The 27,442-nt window shown below is 38.5% G+C and overlaps 2 protein-coding genes across 2 annotated transcripts; one reads left to right on the forward strand and one right to left on the reverse strand.

The window, feature by feature from the left end:
- Positions 1–8,827: 8,827 nt before the first annotated feature.
- Positions 8,828–9,805, reverse strand: LOC102845264 (putative olfactory receptor 52P1-like). The gene has a single exon (XM_006885485.1). The coding sequence runs from the start codon at positions 9,791–9,793 to the stop codon at positions 8,828–8,830; it is 966 nt and encodes a 321-aa protein (XP_006885547.1). The 5' UTR covers positions 9,794–9,805.
- Positions 9,806–21,687: 11,882 nt separating this feature from the next.
- LOC102868899 (putative olfactory receptor 52P1-like) lies at positions 21,688–22,623 on the forward strand. The gene has a single exon (XM_006885647.1). The coding sequence runs from the start codon at positions 21,688–21,690 to the stop codon at positions 22,621–22,623; it is 936 nt and encodes a 311-aa protein (XP_006885709.1).
- The last annotated feature ends 4,819 nt before the right edge of the window (positions 22,624–27,442 follow it).

Genomic DNA, 27,442 nt, shown 5'->3' on the forward strand with positions numbered 1-27,442 from the left:
ATATATATATCCCCCTATTGATAAGGTGCAGAATTGGAGTAAGACTCATCAGCAACCTGTGTTATGCAGGTCGCAGAAGTTTGTTCACTGAAACTGAGTAGGACTTGAAGCATTTGCTGCAGAAGGTCAAGGACTACAGCTTTCAATATAGATTGCATCTCAACATTAAGAAAACAAAGATCCTCACCAGGGGGCCAATAAGCAGTATCATTATAGATGGAGAAAGGAATGAGGTTGTTAATGATTTTATCTTGCATGGGTTTGCAATCAACACTCTCAGGACCAGCAGTCAATAAATTGAAAGACGAGTTGCACTGGGAAAATCTGCTGTTAAAGATCTCTCTAGAGAGCTAAAGAGCAACAATATCAGTCTAGAAACTAAGGCGTGCCTGATCCAGGCCATGTTCTTCTCAAGTGCTTGCTATGAATCTGAGAACTAGGCAACAAATAAAGATGATAGAAGAATAATCATTGCCTTTTGAGTTTTGGTGCTGGAGAAAAATATTGAACTTACCATGGACTGCCAAGAGAACAAATAGATTTGTCCTGGAGAGGATGAAACCAGTTTGCTCCTTGGATGCAAAGATTTTGAAGCTCTGTCTCACATACTTTGGACATGTTGCCAGGAGGGACCAGTTCTTGGAGAAGGACATCATTCTTGGAAGGGAAGAGGGTCAGTCCATAAAACAAAGATGCTGGATGAGATAGACTGACACAGTGACTGTGGCAAAGGATCAAGTGTGTTAGAGACAGTAAAGTTGGCTCAGGATAGGACAAATTTCAGAGCCATCGTTTATAGGATTGCTATGGGTCTTAGTTGACTCAAAAGCACAGAACAGCAACAATGATAAGGTAAATTGTCCTTTAATGAGGGATAGAATTTGAGAAAAAGATTGCGTAAATATGTTGCTGTTTTTATATTATGAAGTCAGAAATGACTCATAGATGACCCTTCAGTGAATTTTTCGGAGGCAGTAAATCGTACAGGCCTGGTGGTTCTGGAGATGAAATAAACCAGTGTTGCTTTGAATGTTTCAACAGTAGTTCTGAAGGGGTTAGGCAAAATAGTTTCATCTTGAGAACTCAGATATATGTAACTCATTTGGCTTTTTAATTTTTTTTTTTTTTTACTTTAAAGCCTTCAGCCATGTGTGAGCCAGACAGAAACAGCTCTTAAGTATTGAGCTGATTTTAAAAAGTCCGTTTACAGAGACTTGTATGCTGTTTCTGCATTTCATGCTCACCTTCCTAATGTTGTCTTAAGTCATTGACTCAGAAACAACCCATAGCTGACCCTCCTGTGGGTTTTCAGAGGCAGTTAATTGCATGGAAAGAGATTGTCCAATAAGACTTTTTTATTAAACATGTAAGCATTAGCATCTTAAAAGAGAAGTAAACCTCAAAACCAAAAAGGACATACACTTACATGCTTCATTGACATTTCCATTCCTGGCTAACCTGAAGAACTAAAGGAATTCACCTGGTTCTCCGTTTTGCCTTGTTGTTACTGTGTACTATCGAGTTGGAACCCACCCACAGCTGACCCTCATCAGGTTTTCAGGGACTGTTAATCGCACAGGAGGAGATGGTCCATTCTCCTGCAGAGCGGCTGGGGGATTCTGACTGCGTGCCTTCAGGATTGCAGGACAGCTTCTTGCCAGTAGGCTATCCATATTGTGTATTTCCCTTTCTTGTAACTGTGACTATCCTGTGTCACTGGCAAGTAGGGAAGGGTTTGTTGCCCATATTAAAGGATCGCTCATATTAAAGAAAACAAGAGACATTTGCGTGAACACTATAGCACCTTGATGTAAACAAAATGTCAGTATTTTCCTGTCAGCCGTTTTGAATCTGGGGAGGGGCTGCCTTGTCCACTGCCCTTTCACACTCTCTTCCTGTTTTTGTCACTTCATGCCACATGCAGGAATAAACTAATTTCCTTGATTTATTGTAACTGCAGTGGTTACTGGGTTCCCCCCCCCAACACTGTACCAGTCTTATTATTTTTTCTCCACCTCTCACTAATTCCCCTACGTGCTTGTAACATAACAAACTTGTAGCCTCCTGTCTTCAAAGTTGTCTTTTAAATGTTATTCCTGCATTGAAAATGTTTGGTTCTAATATTGTTTAACAACAAGACACTTATATTAACTTTGGAGATAATCCAGCAGAAGCTAAACAGTCCGTGATACAGATGAAGTAACTAACTTCAATGTTATCACATAACCGAGTTATTTTCTAATTCTAGCTCTCTTTTGCAAATGCTCTCCAAGCCTTAATATCCTGCTACAGCAGAGGATAAGATCAATCTCTATTACAGGATGTTACCAAAAAAACCAAACAAGCCAAGCTTAGGATGAAGCATCAAGTGCCTTAGAGTTCAACCAATGTGACCATGCCAAGGTTTCAGTACTTACTGTGGTTATGAGCAAACACATGTAGCTTGAGGTTCTGGCAGTGGAAATCTTCCTGGGTGGAGACAAAACTTCCTGAGAAACGAATTTCACAATGTGATGAAGATGAGGCTGTGTTGTCAGTTGGAAAAGGGCACAGGAATAATGGATCTCTTGAATTTATGAGGAATAGCTTTAATGGGGTACTCCATAGGGAATTGCAATGCTAACCAAAAATTGCACCTCTGGTGGTTAGACTCCATCAGTGGCTTCACGGGAGTATATCCTTCTAAGTGATTTACAGCCTCTGGGAACCAGCTGGCTGGTGAGCAATGAGTGTGTTCTGCTGAAAGCACATATCTCAGTGATCTAATGATAATAGATCTCCTTCAGAGACCTGAATTGGGGGGAACAAAGGACCATAGAGAAATGGGAAATCCCAAAAGATTAGAACAGAGATTAATTTTAAATTATGTTGCCTATATGGAATCTCTGGTGTGAAAAACACTGAGTATGCAGGGCACTGGCTCAGCTCCTCTTGGCAACTGGCAATGCATTATTGTTGGGGCTCTGTAGCTCCTTTCTCTCCCTTCCCCCAGAACAGCCAAAAATATGACCAAAGCAGCAGCTGCAACTGTTCATCTCTGTTAAAGTTGCAAAACTATTTCACCTCCCTTTCCCAGGAATAACTATCTACAATCCCAGACCTGCTCTATTGCCTTGAACCAAGCAGTGTGAACTCCCCAATTTCCTTGTAAAACAATATAAAACTCCACTCTAACTTTAAATGGCTGCCAGTCTCAACTTTAAAGTCAGCCTGGCCGTTTCTCCTCAATAAACTTTCTTGGATTGAACTGGATTATCTCCTGATCTGGGTTGATTCCCTAGCTGGGAACAGTGTCTTCTGGCTGTGTTATCCCATACGACTTTGCTGATAAGTTACCCAGACTATTGCCCTGACAAGCATGCATGTAATTCAATCTAAACTCAGTTTAGTGACAATGAGGCTTTATTAAGCAATCCTGCAATATCAGGCCCTCAAGCTCTAAAAGAGCTTGGTCACCTAGGTCACAAGTCTCTCTCTCTGTCCTCATTAACTGGGTACTACAGAGCCTACATACTTTCCCTACTGTTGCCTACTTCTTATCTCCTTTTTTACAACCCTCTGTTTCTCCCTTCCCCCTTTTATCTTGTTTGTATATACATTCCAGAGGCTTTTCAATTTATCATGTTAGTTAACAATTTATGTTACTTTTGAGTCAGCTTGTGACTCATTACCTCAGCTTTTGTTCTCCCTACTCTGAAGATAGACCAGTCTAAAGTCTTCTTCTTACACTGAGTGGTGCAACCAGTAAACAAATTCGATTGCTAACCAATAAATTAGAAGTTCAAGTCCATAAAGAGGTCCTGAGTAGTTTTAGCAATTTACTTCTAAAAAATCAGTCATTGAAAACCCTACAGAACACAATTTAACTCATAGAGTCACCATAAGTCAGAGTCAGCTTTTTCCATTATAAAAACCCAAGAACCTACATAAGCAAAAAAAGGTCTATTTATAGAACCAAAATGGGTATATAATGTGTGACCAATTTTAGACTATTGATTGAATTTGTCATTAATACAAAATGTATGTTTTCAGTCAGAACAAATTGATAGCTGACATTCTGGCAGGTTTTCAAAGACAAAAAACATAAAAAAATAACATGGGAGCAAATTGCTCATCTGTGTACTAAGAAGAAACTGATGACTTCAAACCTCATGCTGTTTTTGAAGGCAAGGGAGTCTTTCTCTAGGCAGTTGCCAATAAGACAGGCAGATTGCAATATCCAAAGCACTTTATTGCAGATCTGGGAGAACAGTGAGAATTATCTCAAAAACTGCTTCCCCATCTAACAGTGGCTTTTTAAAAAAAAAAAAAAATCAAATTTTTATTTTAAACTGGATAACTTAAAAAGTTTGTATACATTGTTTTTCATACCGAATATTTCCCATTTTCTTTACCCACTCTAAGGTTAGATGTTAGTTACTAGTAAACAAACAGCTTGTGATATAGTTTTTATATGACTGAGAAAACCATCTTCAAACAGATAAATGCTAATTCAATTACATATAACTGAGCGTGCATAAGAAAAAATCTTTTTGAGGTAGTATTGTTTTAGGTGAAATTGAGTCAGGTACAAGTCATAAACACCCTTTAAACAACAGATCTGAACCCTGTCCTATTCTGTATCGTCCTCATCATCTCTGACGCACTTGAATCCATTGCTGCAGTTACTTTGTCAATCCATCTCCTTGAAGTTCTTCCTGTCTTTAATTGACCCTCCATCTTTCCAAGCATGACATCCTTTTTCCAAGGAATAGCTTCTCCTAGCAACAAATCTGAAGTATGTGAGATACAGCTTCACCATGATTGCTTCCAAGAATCTCTGGCTGCACATTTTCCAAAACATATCTATTGGTTGTTTTGGCAGTACCTGGGATATTCAGTGTTCTTTTCCAATGCTGTAACTAGAAGGCATCAATTATTTTATCATTTCAATATGTTTTCAAACTCTCAGATGCAGAGCAAGTCATTGGAAAGACCATGGCCTGAATCAGGCACAGCAGAGTCTTCAAACTGGCATCATTACTCCTTAACAATTTGGAGAGGTTCTTGACTGCAGGCTTTTCCAGTGTAATATATCTCCTGATTGCTTGTACCAAAGATGTTAATTGTGGATCCACATAAGATGAAATCATTGACAATTTCAATCTTTTCTCACCTCTCATAATGTTGCTTATCAGTCTTATCAGTCTAGTGGTGAGGATTGTTGTCTTCTTGATGTTGAGATGTAGTCCAAAATGAAGGCTGTAGCAAGCATTTCAAGTTATCCTTACTTTCAACAAGTAAGGTTGTGTGTCATCGGCATAATGCAGGTTGTTGATGAATCTTCCTCTGATCTTGATGCCATGTTCTTCTTTATGGAATACCATTTCATGAATAATTTCTAAGTGTACAAATTGAACAGGTATGGAGAAAGGATACAATCCTGACACACACCTTTCCTGATTTCAAACCACACAATGTTCCCTTGCTCTGTTCAAACAACAGCTTCTTGATCTAGGTATAGGTTTCACAGAAGCACAATAAAATGTTCTGGAATTCCCATTTTCATCAATGTTAGCCAGTTTTAGTTTGTATGATCCACATAATCAAATGCTTTTGCACAGTCAATACATGAGGGGCTGGTAAGTGAATAAACTGAACTGGTACCAATCATTATTTTACTTAATAATTAGTTTAAACAAAACTTTATTTCAATAATATCTAGAGCCTTGCATAAAAAAGAGAGGTCACTAAGGTCAAGAGAAGGTTTGCTATTAGGTGAAAAATCCAATAGTTTCAAACAGATTGTGAACATAAGAAAAATAAGTTGAATGATGATCTAAACTCTCTAAGAAGATATGAATCATTGAAATTAAGCATATATGTCAATGGACATGAGCAACAAAATAAAATATATTGATACAATTGTAAAGAAGAAATCAATGGCATTAAGAATAAAAAAATCAATGTGAGTGATTAGCAGTTAGATCATTTCTAATAATTTCATTTTTAAAAGTTAAGTAGATAGCAATGTAGCTTGTCAAGAAAAGGACATGTGTAATGGAGTTGAATATGACACCAGTTTATTATTGCAAGCAATGTATATACATTTAGCCCTAAGAGCAGAATTAAAAAGATAAATAGTGCTTTTACAAATCTGCATATTTAGATCCTTTCTCCAGCTGTACTTATAACTATGGGAACACTCAATGTGAAATAGGAGCTCTCATGGCCCAGTGACAAGAAAATGTACTGTAATCCAGAAGACATGAAGTTCAAGGCCACAGCTACTCCACGGGAGAAAGATGAGCAATCTCCTCCAATGCAATTATCTGCCTCTGAAAATTCTCTGGAGGGTCAGCTATGGGTTAGTTCTGACTCTATGGTACACAACAATGTGAAATACAGAGCTGGAGCTGTAGGGTTTATATGTTAGCAGGGGAGTCAATTAGTCAATTAGTGAATGTAAAATAGCAATTCAATTTATTCAATTCTTTTGATTCAGCAATTCAGTTATATACACTGATGTGCAGTGTATATGATCTTGGATAGGCTAACATGCCCTATTTGCCCATCCACATGGTCAAGTCAGATTTGATGGCTAGGAAAATCATATTGAAAGTTTAACTCTACAACTGTTTGAACTGTATGCTGAACAAATTCTTTGAGAAGCTGGACTTCATGAAAAAGAATGTGGTATCTAGAAGAAGAGATGACTAAACCGCTTCCACAGAATAAAGACAGCCATGGAGTCACAGCCATCCACTTCAGCAGGTGGGTGACAATTTCCCAATGCCTCCAGGGGGAAGCCTTCTGACAAGCTCCCTGTAAGTGCAAGCATTTATCTAGATCAAAGGTGCCAAGACCAGTAAAGAATAAAGATCAAGAGGAATTGAAGGGGGCAGAGAACAAAACCCAACACATCACCTGAAAGCCCTCCACTCATCCCAGAAAGGTGAAGAAGCCCAAAGAACAGATTCTCTATGGCCACTATCACAAGTTTATCAAGAAGGTCAAGGTGAACAGGCCAGTGATGACCAAGAGAAGATGAGCACAACCACCTCCATCAGCTCCGAGAACCCCCAGTGAGCCATCAGAGCAGGGCCACAGGCCCCAGTTTCGGGGTCTCTGCTTGGTGAAGGGCCAACCACCTATGCTGACCCTGGGGTGCACCAGTGGTATGGTTTCAAATAAAACAACACACTGTGAAAAACAACAACAACAGAACAGAGGGAGACTAATCAATAACCTTTATGCTGGTGGCACAACATGCCTTGCTGAAAGTGAGGCGGACTTGAAGTGTTCGCTTCAAAAGATCAAAAACCACAGCCTTAATATGAATTGCATCTCTACATCAAGAAAGCAAAAATTCTCATTACTAGACCATTAGGCAACATCATGATAGATGGATACAAGTTTGAAACAGTCAAAGACTTCATCTTACTTGGTCAGGAGATCAAAAGATGTATTGCATTAGGAAAGTCTACAGTTAGGGACTTTTCCAAATTATTGAGGAGCAGTGATATTAGTTTGAGGTCTAAGGTGTACCAGATTCAGGCCATGGTCTTTTAAACCACTTGGTATGCTGCTGAGAGCTGGACAATGAATTGGAATGAAAGAGAATTGATGACTTTTAACTGTGGTGTTGGAGAATAGTGCTGAATATTCATTCCATGGACTGCCAAAAGAACAGACAGATATGTCTTGAAGGTGGTGGAGCCAGAATGCTCCTTGGGCCAAGATGTTAAAACTTTGTTTCACATACTTTTGGCATATTGCTGCGAGAGGCTATTTACTGGAGAGGAATACCATGCTTGGGAATGCGGGGTGGGGGTGGGAGTGCGAAAGAGAGAGGAAGGTTGACAAGCAGGTAGATTGACACAGTGACTCCATCAATGAGCTCAAGTGTATCAGAAATTGTGAGGTTGGCACAAGATAGGGAGAGGGTTCAGATCTATTGTTCATAGATCACTATGGATTGTACTTGACTCGATGCACCTAAAAACAACATCTGGATCCTGGACACAGAAATGTAGCTCTGGGATGAACAGCCAAGTTTAGAAAGGAAGAATTCTTTCTCACTGCCCTCCCCCATTGCCTTCATTCATCAATGTTCTATTGCTCTGATTTAAATGTTTACAAGTTTTACTCTGTTGCTTTGTCACTAGCAAATATTGTAGGTGTTCATATGTCTCTTCCCTCTTCTTGTCTCCAAATTCTTCTGGTGAAAAAGAACACAGAATTCCTGCAAAACTCTACATGTTCCTTGCAGTTCTAATTTCTATTGTATTAATGTGCTGAGTTGCTCACCTAAAAGTCAGTGGTTTAAACTCACCAGCTACTCTGTGGGAGAAAGATGAGCATTTACTTTCTGTTAAAATGTACAACCTTTGAAAATCAATTACGTACTGCTGTGAGTAAAAATTAACTTAATAACAGTGGATTTTGTTTGGTTGGTCTTTGCAAATAGTCAGACAGCAGGTATAGCTGTTGTATTAGGTTAGAAATGGAAATCTTACCTTTTGAGAGAAGACAGAAAGTGAGAACAACTATTAGGCTTTTCTGAACTGAGGGCAGGGCAGAAATTCCACAGGGCATAACCTGTTCATTTTCAACGAGTTGGAAGAATTTTCCCATGGTCACATTTCATGACTGGAAAGGAAGAATACTGAACCTCCTTGGCTTTTTCTGTGATTTTTAAAAAATTTATTATTATGCTTGGAAATATTCTAAAAGGTTCTGCAGAGGTTATCTTATCTCCCTTCAAACTTTAGTCTGAAATACTGTTGATTACCTAAACTTGACAAGCCTCTTTTCTTTTGGACTAACCCTGTTGTTTACGTCTGGATCATTCAGATGCTTTGCTTCCTGGTCCCTGTCCCCGTTGAAATACCCTGACAACCCTTTCCCGGATTTCCTTGGTCTTAACACCATATACTAGAGGATTAAGAGCAGGTGGGAAGAGCAGATATATGTTGGCCAAAAGAATGTGAATATGAAGTGGAACATGATGCCCAAAGCGGTGAGTGAAAAAGGAGAAAAGGGCTGGGGTATAGGAGATGAGGATGACACATACATGGGATCCACATGTCCCTAAGGCCTTGGACCGAGCTTCACGCGATGAGAGACGAAGGACAGCTCGAGCAATAAAGGCGTAAGAGAGACCAATGCAGAATAAATCAACCCCGATGACCAGTAGTGCTGCAGTCAGCCCATACACACGGTTAGGCCTGGTGTCCCCACAGGCCAGCTTCACTACGGCCATGTGTTCACAGTATGTATGGGGGATCACATGGCTTTGGCAGAAGCTCAAACGCCGAATTAGAAAAGGACATGGAAACATAAGCAGGGAGCCCCGCACCATAGCTACTACACCTATGCGGGCAATGATGGTATCGGTGAGAATAGTGGCATAGCGGAGTGGGTGACAGATGGCCACGTAACGGTCAAAGGCCATGGCCAACAGCACAGTGGACTCCATCATACAGAAGGCATGGATGAAAAACATTTGTGCCAAGCAGGCAGAAGCAGTGATGTGTCCTGCTCCACACCAGAGGATGGCTAGTAGCTTGGGAACAGTGGAGAAGGAAGCGGCCAAGTCAATGGTTGAGAGCATACAGAGGAAAAGGTACACTGGCTTGTGCAGAGCTGGTTCGGTGGCAACAACAACCAGGATAGTGATGTTGCCCACAATTGTGGCCGTGCCCAGACAACACACAGGGAGCGAGAGCCACAGGTGGAACTGCTCTAGACCTGGAATTCCCAGGAGAAAGAAGACAGAAGGGTCCAGGACAGTGTGATTAGGAGACTCCATGGTGTAGTCAAGAGTGCTTACCCTCCTCTCTGGTTAGAGACTCCCACACAATCTCATATTACCTGGAGAGACAGAAGAGGAGCACAAGTGAGGCTAAAGAAACAGAAATTATATTAACGTTAGGAGAGTGCATTTAAGAATGGTACCTATCCCCTAGAATAAGGAGTTCTTGTAGCACAAATACTTAAGCACTAAGATTCTAATCAAAAGTTTGACAGTTCAAACCCAGCTAGTGATTCTTTGGATGAAAGACTTCATAATTGGCTTCCATAAAGATTGCTGACAGTGACAATTTATGAAACCCTGCATAACATGGATGAATCTGGAAGGCATGATGTTGAATGAAATCAATAAGGCACAAAGGACACATATTGTTTGAGATCATTATTATGAAAAGTTAGTTTGCTGCTATTGTTGTTAAGTGCTGTCTAGATGCTTGCAACTCAGAGTGACCCTATGTACAATAGCTCTGAACCCTGCTCTATCCAGAGCCAACTGCATTGTCCTACACACCCACCCCCATTACCCCAGCCACTGAGTTAATCCATCTCATCCAGGATTTTGAACAAAGAAATATTCTTTGATGATTATCAGGAATGGAGATGAGGAAAAATCAAGGGAAAAGTAATATACAATAAGGTAATGATCAGCTCAGTATAAACAAAAAGAGAGAAAATCCTATTACAGCCAAAAGCAGACAGTTACATTTTGTCACATGCAGCTGCTATGAATCAGGAGTAATTGGATAGCACCCAATAAGAGTCGCAAAGAACAAACGTGTTAGTACTTGTAAAAGGTCTCAAATAGTACCTGTTACATAATGTTTGTTAAATAAGTAAATGCAAGGAGGAGTGCAAATGCATACAAACTCTGTAAGCAAGCCAATTAAAAAAAAGCAAATAACTGTTTAAGTAAGCTAGAATTGTGTTCTAGCTAACCTCTATTGTCAGTAAAGGAAAGGATCAAGCCCATTCATTTTCTTTTTTCCCCAGGAATATACCTGAAAGCTAACACACACTTTTATGAAGAATACTGAAAGGGAGGTGATTAAGTAGAACCGTCTCTCCAAAACCTAAGTTGCAAACAGTTCATGATGAAGTTGAATATTGTTATTCTTACCTTAATATTTAGAATGAGTTCTAGTTCGGGTGGAATGCTTGGTAATGGTTCCTCACCTGTTTGCTATTGGAGTAAAATGGACAATCTTTTCCAGTGTGAGTCACTGCCTATGAAAACTCTCTGGAGGATCAACTATGAGTCAGTTCTGACATGATTATACATAACAACTACTATATTATACTAGTAACTTCTACCCCTTTTACTCATCAATAGATAATTTCTCATACTCAATCTTCATTTAAATCTATATAAGAATTTCACTCTCATAACTCCAGTTAGCTGCCTTTCCTTAAAAGTTTTGAAGTTTCACCTTTTGGGACATCGTTCTGATACTTAACCAGAAAATTCCATTCTTTCCAAACCCATTACAGAGTCATTTATTCACTTACCATCTCTGAAAATTTATGATGTAAAAAAAATAAAGAATATAGCCAACTTCTCCATTCTATACATTTGTAACATCAAAAAGTAAATTCTTCATTTCTAGCTGGTATTAGTGATGAATCATTTATGGAGTTTTATTCTAGTCTCTCATTTATTGTTCCTTTCTTATAATTCCAGCACCTAAGGGAACATAGACCATTAAAAAAAGTGGATAGATAAAAAGAATTATACAGAAGAGTGGATAGATAAAAGGAGCATGTGCACCATAATCAGAAGAAAAGCTGATAAATAATACCAGATAGAAGTTTTCAGAAGGGAATAGTAACTTCATTGCTGAGTAGTTTACACTTTTGATTCAACCATATACAGTGGTTGTAACTAACCCTATTCTAGATATAATATGCAGTGTAAAACAATTACAGATACCAGAAAACATAGGAAGTAGAAAACAGTTATCAAAGAAGAATTAACTCCTTGCCGCAACTCTTTGTCACTCTGGATGTGTATGTATGCATTACATTCTGCATATAATATGAGAAGAGAGCTAAGCTCTCCTATTCCATAGTGGACCAGATACTGTGTCTATAGTATCTGGGGTTGGAGATAGAGGAATAGAGAGTTGTTCCCTGCAATTTTGGACCACAGTCAAGTTCTTTTCTTCTCAAGTAGGCTTAGTTAAGAGGTTAAACAATACTGTTATTGTGTGTACAGTCAAGTCAGAACCAACCCATAGCTGACCCTCTACTGGATTTTCAGAAGCAGTTTAATCATGTGGAAGGAGATTGCCTATCTTTCTTTAGCAGAGCAGCTGGTGGATTTGAATGGTGTGCCTTTTTATTTGCAGTCCAGTTCTTTACCACTAGGCCACCAGAGCTCCCTAATAGAGAGGACAGTATGTATCACTATATGTACCTAATAGATAGAGGACTGTACACTTAAACTTTTAGCCTTGTCTTCACATGGCCTTTGATGAAATAAGGTATTTTAGAAGCAATTAGTTCTCATGCTATTAGAACATCAATTTGTGATGATAAAGCAAGTGAAGTTATGGGAACCAAAAATTGGGAAGGAGAAAACTTTTTATTTACTTCTTGGTCAAATTGTTACTTTGATTAATTTTCTTCCAGAATCCTAAAGTTTTCTGATATGTAAAATGGAAAGAACACATTTTTAGGTTTGAATAATATAATTTTTTTTTATTTTAAAACGGGACTTAGGATAGCTTGTGGTCCATAGAAGTTTCTCAATAAATATAATATGCTTTTATCACTATTAACATCATTACTTTAGCAGAAAAGAATGTAATGTCTCATACATAATTGCTACTAGTTAGCCACTTAGGATCTTATCTTGGTTCAAACATCTATATGGTGGGTAAATAGTTTCCATTCAACGTAATTCATTCCACTGTAGAACAAACTTGTTGATAAAATACATATTACATAGTATATATCTTTTCATTTGGAGATTTGGAAACAGCTTCCCTGGCTGTTCTCAACCAAATAAGGCACACTCAGCTCTGCCTTTCATGATCTTTCTTTGCTCATTGAACTAATGTGGGTTGTTTTCAGTTAAGTGGCTCATCACAGAGCTGGAACCAGAAGGTAAAAGCAGAGTTCTTTTCACCAAAAACAAATCTCCCTTACTGTCATCATCCAGTTTAAGTTTAGGCTTATGAGTCTTCTCATAAATTCACTGACTCATATCCAGGAGGTTTAATGTGTTGATTCTCTTTAGGTTACTGATTCTGTGCTTTCTGACTTTTTTATTTTCCCCCTGTGAAAACAAGCCCAAGAACAGATGATCACATATTTCTTGACTTGTTTAGCCTCTACTTTTTTTTTTTAGCCTCTAATTTTTAAAGTAATACTTGCAGCTTCTATAATCTTCTCTTTTTAAGCAACCCTCACTTCTACACATACCAGCCCATTCATTGGACCCAATTGAAATGTAATTATGAAGGCTCTCAGGCAAACCTTTATTTAAACCTATCCCTTTGACTCAGTCCCTAGCTGATTTTAGAGTGATGTGAGAGCCAATACCTTCAGACAGATGAAACTTCCAACATCACAATTTGGAGGAATGAGAATTGAGAAGTCTCTTTGTTATCAAAACCTGAAGGCTGTCACTCTTTGCACAAGTCGAGCTGACCTCTACCCTTAGCAGAATAACAGACTATGATTACTGCACCAGGGTTATCACTAAGGATCTGCTGATTCCTCCCAACCTATTGCCCACTGTTGATCTCTATACAAGGTCTTTTGTCTCTGAACACACAAATTTTTCTTAGCTGTTTTGTGAATATGTATTTTTTAGGAATTTCCAGAATAGTGTAAATGTCTCAAAACTTCCTTATAATGTTTCTAATTTCCCTCATCTGCTTGTCCTACCATTTGCTTCCCCCGACCCCCCACCCCCCGTTTGTTGCTCTGATCCTTTTTTCTAATGCTCAGTCTAATTGCCAAGCTAGAACTTCTGTTTTAGGGAGCATCCTGTCTAAAATTCTAAAGCAGATTACTCAAAGATCTGTTCAGTAAAATGACCTCTCCTGGCCCCTAAAGTTCATTCAGCTTTAAAGTAGCCTTCCCAGCCTCAGTTGTCTGATAGATTTCTTGTGAAACCTAAGAAATGTTTTTTTCCCAGACACTATATTTAGCCCAAACTCACATGACTCCAACTCTGGAAAAATGAGAAGGCACATATTCAGAAAGCATCCTCAGAAGATTGCTGGTCTTGAATTACTAGTGTCTATTTACCCTTAACTATCTAAATGCTGAGCCAAGAAACCATATACAGATGAGACCTGTCTCACAATCCCTTTTGGGAGTTTGGTAGGTTGCACTGGGTTTAAGGCTAAAACTATCTAGTTTAAACATATCTCCTCAGGGAGCTTCTGTGTTCTCTATGAAACTAGAAATATAAACTTGTCTCTTCTAGCTGACTAAATAATAATGTAAGGGGAAAATATGTCTCACATGAAATCTTTAGTGATTTAGTGTCAGGAGTTGTGCTGCTAATTCAAAGGTACATGGTTCAAATCCACCAGTTGCTCCATATGAGAAAGATGGGCAATCTCCTCCTGTATGATTTGCTGTTGTTGTTGTTAGGTGTCATCGAATTGAGTACAACTCACAGTGACCCTATGAACAGCAGGTCTGAACCCTGTCCTAACTTGTGTCATCCTCACACTTCCTAATACACATGAGCCCTTTGCCTCAGTCACCCTTTTAATTCACCTGGTTGAGGGTCTTCTCTCCTTCTCTGACCCTCCACCCTTCACAGTATCATGTCCTCCTCCAAGGAATAGCCCCTCCTAGCCACATACCCAGTCTGTGAGACCAAGCCTCATCATTCTTGCCTCCAAAGAGCACTCTGGCTACACCCTCTCCAAGACATACCTGTTAGTTCTCTTGGCTGTCCATAAATTTTTCAGTGTTCTTCTCCAGCACGACAGCTCAAAGTCATAAATTATTTTTCTGTCATCTTTATTCATTGTCTGATGTACAGCAAGTGATCAGAGAGATCATGGCCTGAATCACACATTACCTTAGTCCTCAAACAGACATCACTACTCCTCAATGATTTGGAGAGGTTCTTAACTGCAGGTTTTCTCTGTGCAATGCATTTCCTTATTTCCTGATGTTTTAAATGCATCTACTGGAAGGTCAGCTGTGAGGTGCTTCCAACTTGATGGTCAACAACAACATAACACATTTGCACAATATAAATGGACTTGACCCAAGAGATGGTACTTTTCAACTGCTTCTAATGCATATGAATGTGGAACAATATGAATAAAGAAGTCTACAAAAGAATCCATTGTTTTTAATCATAGCATTAAAGAATATTACAGAATATATTATGAATTGCAAAAAGAACAAGCTAATCTTTTTCTTTTTTAAAAATATTAAACATTTTACGAATTTGTGTTATCCTTGTGCAAGGGCCATGCTAATCTTCCCTGTATCATTCCAATTTTAGTGTATGTGCTGCCGAAGTGAGCACCAAACTAATCTTCTTAAAGAAGTACAACAAAAATGTTCATTACAAGTGAGAATGATGAGAGTTCGTCCACATACTAACAATATGCTATTAAGAGGAATCAGTTATCAGAAACTTCTTCTTATTGTTGTTGTTGATTGCCATTGAGTCAAGCATGACTCACAGCAATGGTATGAACAAAAGATCTGGAACCGTTCTGCATCATCATTTCTCCAAGTTCATAGAGTTTCCAGAGGCATTTAGGAAGTGGATGCCACTCCTGCTTCTAAACCTCTCTTGAAACGGGTAGCTCCATCAAACACTGTCCACCATGAGAAACAGTTATGGCATACGACACCCCAATGGCATAAGGTTTAACATCACAGCAAATCCAGATTACCTCATTACAGCAAATTGAGAGAAGAGTGCTATATGACTTAGAAGAATGTTCCTCCAAAATATAATATGAAATCCAAGGGCTGCAGTCCCAAGGGGCATCCAGGAGATCTTGTTGACACTAGAGAAGAGGCTTAAATCAAAGAAAACAACCCAACATTCCACACAACCAACAACCTAGAACAAGAGCACCCAATCTTACAAAGTCCTGCTGTGTCACCCAGTTCAGACTTATACATCAAAACTCATTTTCCTGATCTCTAAGACTATCCTCTCAGCTTTAGAGACTAGGATATCTTACTGTGTAGATGTTGTTGTTGTTAAGTGTTATTGAGTTGCTTGAAACTCACAGTGACCATATATATAACAGCTCTGAACCCTGCTCTATCCTGTACCAAACTCATTGTCTCTGGCATGCCTACTCCCAGCAAAAAAAGAAGACTCTGAACAAGATCAATTGATCAGTGGCTGGAAAAATGGCTTCAACCATAACAACGGTGAAGATAATGCATGACTGGGAAGTATTTCACTAAGTAAATTGAACATAGCTTCACTATGTTGTCAAAACTGACTCTGTAGCATCTGACAAAACATACGTACATTATACATAAACCAAACTCATAGTCATCAAGTCCATTCTAACTCAGAGAGCATCTATTGAGTTTCTGAGATGGGAAATCTTCACAGGAAGAAAGTGTCTACTTTCCTCAACTAAGGGGAAAGAGCCACTAATTTTGGGGTTAAATAAGTGGTAGAATAGTGTCACTAACTATAACTGAGTTAATCAGGGCTCTCCTTGTCAAACTCTGTAACTCAACATTGTCTTCCAAAACTGAGAAGGGGGAGAAAATGATTGCTGCAGAAGGTCAAAGTTTGCAGTCTTCAATATAGATTGAAATTCAACATCAAGAAGAAAAGAAAGATTCTTACCACTAGGTCAATTGACAACACCAAGATAGACGGAAGAGGTTGAGATTGTTGTTAATTTCAACTTGCTTGGTTCCATAATCAACACTGAAATTATCAGCCAGGAAATCAAAAGACTAATTGCATTAGGAAACCCTGCTGTCAGAGACCTCTCCAGAGTGCTGAAGAACAATTATTTCAGTCAAAAGACAAAGGCATGTCTGATCCAGGCCATGGACTTTTCAATTGCTTGTTACATATCAGAGAGCTGGACAATGCTATGGATGATAGAGAAAAAACCAATGCCTTTAAGTTGTGATGCTGGAAAAGAATATTGAATGTATCATCAACTGCCAAGAAAACAAACAGGCCTGTCCTGGAGTGAATGAAACAAAGTTGCTCTTTGGGAACAATGATTTTGAAGCTCTGTCTTTGGGCATGTTGCCAGGAGGGACCAGTCCTTGAAGAAGGACATCGTGCTTGGACGGGTAGAAGGACAGAGCAAGAGAAGAAGACCATGGATGAGATGGATTGACATAGTAATGGGGATAGGTGTGTCAGAGACAGTGAAATTTGGTCGGGATAGGAGAGGATTCAGAGCTATTTTACATAGGGTTGTTATGAGTGGCAAATGACTTCATGGCATTCAACAACAAGGATGGTGCACTAAATATTGCCAAGATTTACACATCCTGATACCCTTTATGGAGGACTCATCACTTATGCTTATCTTGGTAACTGTCTTTCCACAAAAACATGGCCTAGTTTTCTATGGAACTAACACACTTCAGAAAAACATACTCATGTTGTTGTTGTTAAGTGCCGTTGAGTCGCAGGCGACTCATAGCGACCCTATGAAGGAGAGGCCTTGACGCTTGAGTGCCTTTCATCCTCTCTCCAGGTTCATAGGGTTTCTGGAGGCAAGCTATTATGAAAGTGGATGCCACTCCTCCTTCCACGCTTGTTTAATTGGGGAGCTCCATCCCACTCTCAGTCCGCATTGGGTAGCCAACCATTAACGCATTTGACACATCCGTGTCACAGTGTTCAGCCTCACAGCAACCACAAGTGACCACGGGATGGCAACTTGTACACCAGGGCTATACGACCTAGAGGAATGTCTGAACAAAAACAATGAAAGACTGGCCAGAGGGCCACAAACTAAAAGTCACCCACCTTGGTCTTGGTCACATCGTTTTCTCTTCACTAGGCCAGCTGATCTCTCTCTTTCTCTCTCTCTTTCTCTCTCTGTTGATGTTATTGTTAAGTGCCGTCGAGTCGCAGGTGACTCATAGCGACCCTATGAAGGAGAGGCCTCGATGCTTGGGTGCCTTTCATCCTCTCTTACTCATGCACACAGTATTTATCTTATATAGCCTCATCACTCATGCAATTTATTCCACCATATCTTAAGCATTCTTCAGTTCCTGAACAAGTGATCTTAAAAACCTAATCCCAGAAAATCATCTTTTCTCATTGTTTAAGACCCTATAAAATACAGAGACACTTTGGAGAATTACCTGTGTAGTGCTGTGATTCCCCCTTCTCTCCCTACCATTCATTTCAAAACTTGATTTCTATAGACCTTTTCAAATGTTCTACTGTTGAACATACCATATCTGAAAGGATATTTATGACAGGAAACCTTGAATCTGAACTAGAATCTATCAGCAACTTCATGTATGGGAGAAAGATGGACAATCCCGTCCCATAAAAATTTACAGCCTTGCAAACATGATGGAAGGTTGTCATGAGAGTAAACTGACTTGACAATATGGAGTATTGCTTTGTTATATTGATTTTATTATGTCGTTGTGTTGATTTTATTTCCTGAGAGACTTCTTTTTTTTATACTTTTTTTTTTTTTTAAATATGTGTACCGTCAAATCATATCTGACTGGTACAGGAGGAGATTGTCCCTCCTTCTTCAGCAGAGCATCTGGTGGATTTGAACCCAGTACCTCTGGGATTGCAGTGCACCTTCTTGCCACTAGGCCACCAGAGCTCGCCCCTGAGAGACTTCTTAAGCTAAGCTACTTGTCTCAAACTTTAGAAAGCTTCAAAACTAGTTGTGTTGTTAAGAGTCTTTGACTGGTCCAACTAAGCAGCAATAAGTTGTACAATGGAAGGAAGCATTGTCTAATCTTGAGCCATCTTCTGCTAGCTCTGATGGCCTAGTGGTAAGAGTCTGTGCTGCAATCCCGAAGGCACATGGTTCAAATTCGCCAGTTGCTCCATGAAAGAAATATGGGCAATCTCCTCCTGTGCAATTACAGGCTCTGAAAACCTGCTGGAGGGTCAGATATGGGTTGATTCTGACTTAATGGTACACACAGCACAGCACTTCCCCATAAGGTTCTCAAGGGTGTGCAATCTTCACAGAAGTGAACCTTGGTGACATAATGTGTAATGAATACATTAAGCTGCTAACCAAAAGATCAGTAGTTTGAATTTATCATTTGCTTAGTGGGAGAATACCGGCAGCCTTCTTCCAGAAAGATTTACAGCCTCAGAAGGCACCATGATAATTGCTTAGACTTGAAATCTACTTGAAACAATGAGTTGTTTGGTTTCCCCCCACTAGTCTTTATAGAAGCAAATTATCCCATCTTTCTCCTGTGGAGAAAACTTGGAATGGTCAAAACTGTCCCTTTCCTTTTGAGAATAATTTTTCAGATCATATTGCTCCTCTCTAAATAAAAGCCCCAAGGGTTATACTCTAAGCCCTAATGAACTACTCCTTTCAGCTTTCTGACATCCTAGGCCTCTGGAGACTCATGATTGTGTCCAGAGTTCAAAATTTTCTTTATATAGTCTTGGTACTTCTTTTTCCCTGAACAGAGGTTTTATGTTGTGTCTCTAGGAAGGAGTAAAGGAGGAGAACCAGAATGAAAAGAAAGAACCTTGTAGGAAGCTACGTCCAGCAGCAGTGAACCATGACGCATATGATAGACAAATTCAAGTTGTGACTTGCAAATGACAATAAAGAAAAGAACCTGTTAGAAATGATATAAAGGGACATTTTCAGGTAAGTTCCATAAGCATTTGAAACAAGTACCTAAGTCTCCCCTTTCTAAAGAAGACTGTTTTTTCTATGATCCTTCTATATTTAGCCCCACTATTTCTATTTTCTAGTGACCATCAGAGCCTCTGCCCCAGGCACCTGAAAGTATACCTCATTTGTGACAATCGAGTTGACAGAAGATTGGTAAAGTAAAATAAATAAGCAAGAGTCTGGGAGTTTTTTAGTAGTTGAAAAATCCTGTCAAAGATTATAGTGTGGAGTGGATTTGCAGATTTTGACTTCTAGAAGAAATTTAATAGATGTAAGTTAAATGGTAAGACTTATTTTAGAAGGGAGCCCGGTGGCCTAGTGGTAAGGAGCTGCCCTGCGATCTAAAAGGCATATAGTTCAAATCCACCAGCTGTAAGAATTATTTCAGAAACAAAATGCATAGCTATGTAGACAGGAGTAGAGGTACAATATAAACAAGGATGGGAAAGTGAGCATGTAATTGAACTGAACACAAGTTTATTTTGGTAAACATAATCTAGATGTGCTATGAGTGGAAACTAAGTTTTAAGAATGTGAAAAATCTCACAGAGTTAAATTTTACGTAACCTCTTGTGGGAACTACAACAGTTTTATGAGTATCATGTTTATTGATACATATGTGACTGAGAATAATTGGTAAAAAAAATGCTACTTTACAGCTTTTAGTCTTTGAGCACAGAGATTTCAGCTGTAGTAATCAGGGTAAAGTATCTAGAAATGAAGAAGGTCTTTTATTAAGGTCTATATAAAAACAACGAGAGTAATAGTAATGAACAAACTCAGATTCTAGGATGATAAATGGAACATAAGTATTTTATAAAGATATTACATACTCTAAGTGGATTTAACATAAACGTTTTTATTATATGCAAGTGACTCCTAAGGATTCTAGGAGATTCTGGAACTGAGTTTACTTATGTGTCTGTAAAAGTGAAGAATTTGTCTTCAAATAGGAGATATCATAAAGGAAACATTAGTGGAAAATCGTATTGATTAACAAATTCTTAAAGTCTCCATAGATACCACCACAGAGAGGAAGAAAAGAAAAATTTTTCTTAATTCATTGTAGAAACAGAGGTATACACGTATGCTGTTAGGTATCCCAGTGGACTGATTTAAAGTAAACATCTTATAATTAAAGTTAATGCATTTCACACATAAGGGTCTGTTTACACAAGAAGAGAAATGCATGAACCTAGAAACTTTGAGAGGTTGACTAGCAAATAAATAATTTTGTAGATGTGAGAAACCTGAAAGTATCTTAATCTATTTATTACTGGCATATATTTCACATTTTTTTTCTAAAAAATATAGTGTTCTATGGAGAGATAAATGAAGTCCTGGTGTGCAATGACTAAGAGCTCATCTGCTAATCCATTGGTCCTCCCTTGGGATAAAGATTCAGCAACCTGCTTGCACAAAGATTTGCATCCTTGGAAACCCAGTGGAACAGTTCTGTACTGTCTTGCAAGGACAATCTGAGTCAGAATCTAATTGAGGTCCATGGGTGTGGGTAGGGAAAGAAATAGCACCATAATCAAACAGAAGGCCACTGAAAGAGGCAGCATATGAAGTCAACTAAACTCAAATATTCCACCCCAACATCTCAGCACTCTCAGACCAACAGGGGAGAAGTGTATTTTGCCATTGTATAGGAAGCTTTGCAGTAAGAAGATCATGGTTCTTCTAATCAATATTGCTATTTCTTCACTAAGGACAAAAATATTTCCTCCTCTTATTCAAGACTCCAGAAATAGTCTTTGAAATGTAGAATATTTGTACTGGGAGAGGGAAGAGTAAACATCTTTTAATAAAGAGAATAACAAAACTCATTTTGGGGGGAAAAAATCATAACTGATTTGAGGGCAATATAACTGGTTGGTATAGAGCTAAATCCAGACTGCAGATTCTTTGACCTCAAAGATTTTTTCAATCTTCTTTTCTGGCTTCTATCTTAGCAAGTCTTTAGAAACTAAGCTGATAGAAAACAATCTCATTGGCATGTGTTTAACTGTTCTTTAAGAAGGATTAGCCACTTCTACTGTCTTCAACCATGCTAATCTTCAACCATTCCAACTCCGTGACCTTTGCTCTGTTGGGCATACCTGGCTTAGAGTCACAACACTTGTGGCTGTCTCTTCCTTTATCTTCCATGTTTTTGGTTATCCTCATTGGCAATGGTGCTATCCTCTTTCTGGTGGCCACAGAATCCACACTCCATACACCAATGTATCTGCTCCTGGCCCTGCTGATGATGGCTGACCTCATATCTACTCTAGCTCTTGTACCCAAGATTCTCTGCCTCTTCTGGTTCAATGATAAGGACATTGCTGCTAATGGATGTTTTACTCAGATGTTTTTCATCCATGGTGCATCCGTAGTGAGATCAGCCCTACTCGTGGCAATGGCTTTTGACCGATATGTGGCTGTGTGTGAGCCCTTACGCTATAACACAATTCTGAGCCCTTCCCTTGTTGGACGCCTTGCACTGGCTGCTCTAGCCAAGGGTGTGATTCTTATCTTGCCCATGCCTCTTCTGCTTCAGAGGCTGACTTTCTGCCACATGGTCATTCCCCACACTTACTGTGATCATATGGCTGTGGTTAAAATTGCCTGTGATCACACCAGGCCTAATCGAGTCTATGGGCTCTTCGTAATCCTTCTTGTTGTAGGCCTTGACCTCCTGCTCATTGGCATCTCTTATGCCCTTATCCTGCAAGCAGTGGTGCACCTTAAATCCCGAGATGCTGTCTACAAAGCCCTCAACACCTGCTCAGCTCACCTCTTCGTTATCCTTGTTACCTATGTGCCTGCACTCTTTTCCTCTCTCACCCACCGAATTGGTCGCAATATCCCACCACATGTCCACATCCTCCTGGCTAATCTCTACCTTCTTTTACCCTCAATGCTGAACCCCATCATCTATGGTATAAAGATGAAGGAAATAAGGGATAAGGTGGCCAAATGCCTATGCAGAGAAACAGCATAGGCTGTGGGTCTGGACAGTAAACCTACAAATGAATGAATGAACAAAGAGAACAACATACTGCTACTATTCAGCCACCCAAGAACCCAGCCAAGTATTCTCATAAGCTATAAGAAAAATATACTATTATGAGAAGAAAAAAATGGAATAGCACTCAAGAAATCAGTTAGATGCCTCTTTACAAAGTTTGGAAGAGAAATATCATTGTATCCAGCAACCCCACTATTAGCTCTAAATCCCAAAGAAATAATAGTGACACAAACTAGTATACACTTTCCCATGTTTATTCCAGCATTATTTGTGGAAGCAAACAGAAACAACTCGTGTCCATTAACAGACAAATGACAAAAAATTGGATACATTCATACATGGAGTATTATGTATCACTAAGAAACAATTACAAATCATTAAATACAATCTGCATGATCTAGAACAATTTATGCTGTATGACATAGTCACAAAAAGGACAATTATCCTACAAGACCATTATTAGAAAAAGTTTAGGGATGGTTTACAAGCAGATAGAACGAATATTGGAGGGGTAACATGAAAACTGAATCAGAGAGTGGTAATATTAAATGGATAAGATAGGAGAAAGGGGGAAACCATAATTACAATTACAACGTAATTAATCAATTACAGTTCTCAATGGAAAGTAATGTTATAAAATGTCTTTGATCATATGAAAAACCAATATGATTTTCAAACAAATACAAATATATGAATACATTAAAAAATATTATGAGACAATGATGTCTGTTCTTGGGTTTACTTGAAAGACCAGTCTTTGTTCTTTATTTGGCTTCAAGAGGAGAAGATCTCAAGACATCTCTCAGGGGGAAAAGCACACTAATGGCATGACTCTCAAAGCTGTGTTTATACCCACCATTTTTTATGCAAAATTGTTCTGAAAATAATGCAAGATCATTTCTCCTTGTCTTGAAGATTATACTTCTGTTGCCATTTTCTGTGAAGTTTCATATCTCCAATTTTCTGCGTCCATCCTAACAAGTATCTACTTGCTAAAAGAGAATTAGGATAATTGTTATTTTGAATATCACCTTAATATAATTAAATCTTTAGACAATTAGTCTTTTCATTAATATTCATAATGCAATGGTAATGTAGTGTATTTACCATAACAGGACAATTATAACAATGTGCATGCCTATAACAAAAAAGAAATTTAGTCAGGGACTGTTATAATACATATTTCAAATTATTTTATTATCGAGTGAAATGTGTTTATTGATGTTTAATATGAATGGCTTCTGTGACTAGGAACTCTTTTTTGAAAAAAGGATATGTGAGCAGGAATATCCTGCTCCTGAAGTGACATTCCAGGAATACTATTTACAGACTAGCTGATAGTGCTGTCAAGAAACAATGCTCTATTGAACTGTGTTAAAACATTAGTCCATGACATTTCTATAGCAGTGGTTTGGTGTAAACATCTATTTCTAATAAAAGTAAAACAAACTAAGTCTACAAAGTAAACGAACTAGAAAGAAATAGAATTATTACAGATTTAGCGTAATTTTAAAATATGCATGTTGTCTTTGAATTGGTAGAAAGTATTCTAAATTTCTAATTTTCTCTCAACTTTCAAATCTTTTCTTGACACTGTTGAGAGATTAATGACGCTGACAATAGTGAGGGAATAAATTCAAGTTGTAATAAAGACACTGACAAAAAATAAGGTCCCAGGAATTTATGGAATGCCTATTAAGGTGTTTCTAGAAGCAGATGCAACACTGATGGGCCCACTAGCCTATGCCAAAATATTTGCGTGACAGCTACCTGGTAAACTAACTTGAAGAGATCCATTATTTGTTTTCATTCTAGATAAAGATAATCCAGAGTCTAGAAACCATCAAATATTGTGATTAATATCATAATCAAGTAAGTTCTTGCCGAAGATTATTTAAAAATGCCTGAAATAGTATATTGACAGGTAATTTCCAGAAATTCAAGCTGGATTCAGAAGAGTCTGTGAAAGAAGGAATATCAATGCTGACGCCAGATGAGTCATGACTGAAATCGTAGAGTACCAGAAAGGTGTTCCTTGTGTTTTATTGATGGTGCAAAGGCATTTGACTGTGTCGTTGTTAGTTACTTTCAAGTCAGGTATGACTCACTGCAACCCTGTGAGCAGCAGATCTGCACCTTGCCTCATCCTGTACCATGCTCACAATCCCATGCATTGGCCCATTGTTTCACTCACCATGTCAATCCATCTTGCTGAGCATCTCCCTCTCTTTTGCTGACTATTCACCTTGCCCTGTATGACGTCTATCTCCACAGTCTGGGCCTTCCTGGTACCTGCTAAAAATATGTGAAACGAAGTGTCAGCACTCTTGCCTCTAAGGAGCACCCTGGTTGCACTTCCTCCAAGATGGACTTTTTGTTCTTTTGTTGGTCCATAGGATATTCAGTATTCCCCATGAGCACCACAATTTAAACATATTGATTCTTATTCAGTCTTCCTTATTTGGTGTCCAACTTTCAGATACGTAGGATATAATTGAAAATATGATGGTTTGGATCAGGCTTCCCTCAGTTTTTAAACTGACATCACTGCTCTTTAGAAAATTGACAGGTCCTTAACAGCAAATTGTCCCAAGACAACATGTCTTTTGAAAACTTGGCTACTGTTACTATGAATGTTTCTTGTGGATCCACGTTAAAAAAATAATAATAATATTGATAACTTCAATCTTTTCTCCATCTATAAAGACTGACTATTGCTCAAGTGGTGAAAATACTAATTTTCTTAATAGTGAGATATAATCCATATCTAAGAGTATAGTCATTGATCTTTATCTTAAGCAAATACTTTAAATGTTTCTTTATTTTATGCTAAGTTGGGTCATCTGCCAAATATAGGGTGTTGATTCTTCCTCAAATACTGATGCCACATTCTTCTTCATATAGTTAACTTCTCTGATTATTTACTGGCTATACAGATTGAGTAAGTGTAGAGAAAATGTATAACCTGATACATACTTTTCCTTATTTCAAACCATACAATATCCCCTTGTTTCATTCCAAAAACTGATTCTTGCTATATATAGAGAGATTTTACATGAGCAAAATTAAGTATTCTGGAATTATATTCTTTTCAGTGTTGTCCATAATTTGTATGATCCACCCAGGTACTCTTTGAGAAAAACATAAACAATCTTTTTCAAGCTACCACATGATTTATGGTCTCCAAAATCACTAGAGGATCAGCTGAGTAAGCTCAGACTTAACAGTAATTACAGAGAGACATTCTAGAGCAAGTTTCAGAGTCTCTTCTGACATCAATTTTGGTCTTTGCTTTCTTTTCCTACCATTTCAGTAAAAACAATATGATAAAAATCGATAATACTAAAGGAAGAAGTCTAGGCTAAACTCAAGGCAATGGAAAAAATAAGGGTACAGAAGTTGACAGAATACCAATTGAGATGTTTCACAAAGGCTGTATTTGTAGTCTCGGACATGCTGTCTTCCCTATGCCAAGAATTTCAAAACAGCTACCTGGTCAATTGATGAAAAGAGATCCTGTTCCAAAAGAGTGATCCAACAGACTACATAGATCATCAAACAATAGCATTAATATCACATGCAATTCCTCCAATCTTGATGTCATGCTCCTCCTCAAAAAGTCCAGCTTCCCGAATGCTCTGTTCCACATATAGATTGAAAAGATATGGAGAGAGGATGCATCTCTGATACGCTCCTTTACTGATTTTGAACAATGCATTGTTTTTCTTGCTCTGTTCTGACAACTGCCTCCTGGCCCAAGTGTAGATTTCTCATGAGCACAATCAGATATTCTAGGATTCCCATTCTTCTCAAAGTTAGCCACAATTTGTTGAGTGATACACACTCAAATGCTTTTGCATAGTCAAAGGAACGTCAATGATAGATATTCCTCCAGTACTCTCTGTTTCCTGCCAAGATCCATGTAACACTGAAGATGATACCCGTCATGCCACAGTCTCTTCTAAACCCCAGCCTGTATTTCTGGTAGTTCTCAGTCAATGTACTGTTCCAGTCATTTTAAAATGATGTTCAGCAAGGTTTTGCTTTTGTGTGGTATTAGTGATATCATTGAATAATTTCTACATTCTATTGGATCACCACTTTTTGAAATGAGAATAAATATGGATTTTTTCAGTCAGTTGGCCAGGTGACTGTCCTCCAGATTTTTTAGCACAGCCTGGTGAATATATTGAGGGCAGAGTCTTTTTGCTGAAATATGTATTCCATCAATTCCTGGGGCCTTGTTTTCTGCCAATTCCTTCAGAGCAGTTTAAACTTCCTCCTGCATCACCATTACATCTTTCCTATTGCTACTTCCTCTCTCCAGAACACTCTCCCATTTCTTCTTCATTTGACTTAGCTCCCATTATTGTCAGGCTATTGTAAATTTTACTTCTCAAAAATCTTCCTCATTCTCTGTTTAATTTTTATATACTTCAATTGTAGCATTTACTTCACTATTTACTTTCCCCCTCATTTCATGATTATTTCCCTATTAGACAGAACTAACAGAGTGGAATTAGAAGGAAAGTAACAAAAAGAAGTCAGAGGGGCAAAAAACCTGAAGATAACGTAGGCTTGAGCATTTTTGTTGTTGTGTACCATAGAGTCAGGATTGACCTACAGCCGACCCTCCGGTGGGTTTTCAGAGGCAGTTAATTGCATGGGAGGAGACTGACAATCCTTCTCCCACATCTTTACGCCCAGTTTTGCTAATTCAGTTCTTGTCCATGAAATCACCTCAAACTTTCTGCAGAAGCTTTGAAAAATAGAAGATCTCCAGTGCCAACTT

Source organism: Elephantulus edwardii, unplaced genomic scaffold (assembly GCF_000299155.1).
Source record: "Elephantulus edwardii isolate Elephantulus edwardi_28Jun2011 unplaced genomic scaffold, EleEdw1.0 scaffold00044, whole genome shotgun sequence".
NCBI lineage: Eukaryota > Metazoa > Chordata > Mammalia > Macroscelidea > Macroscelididae > Elephantulus > Elephantulus edwardii.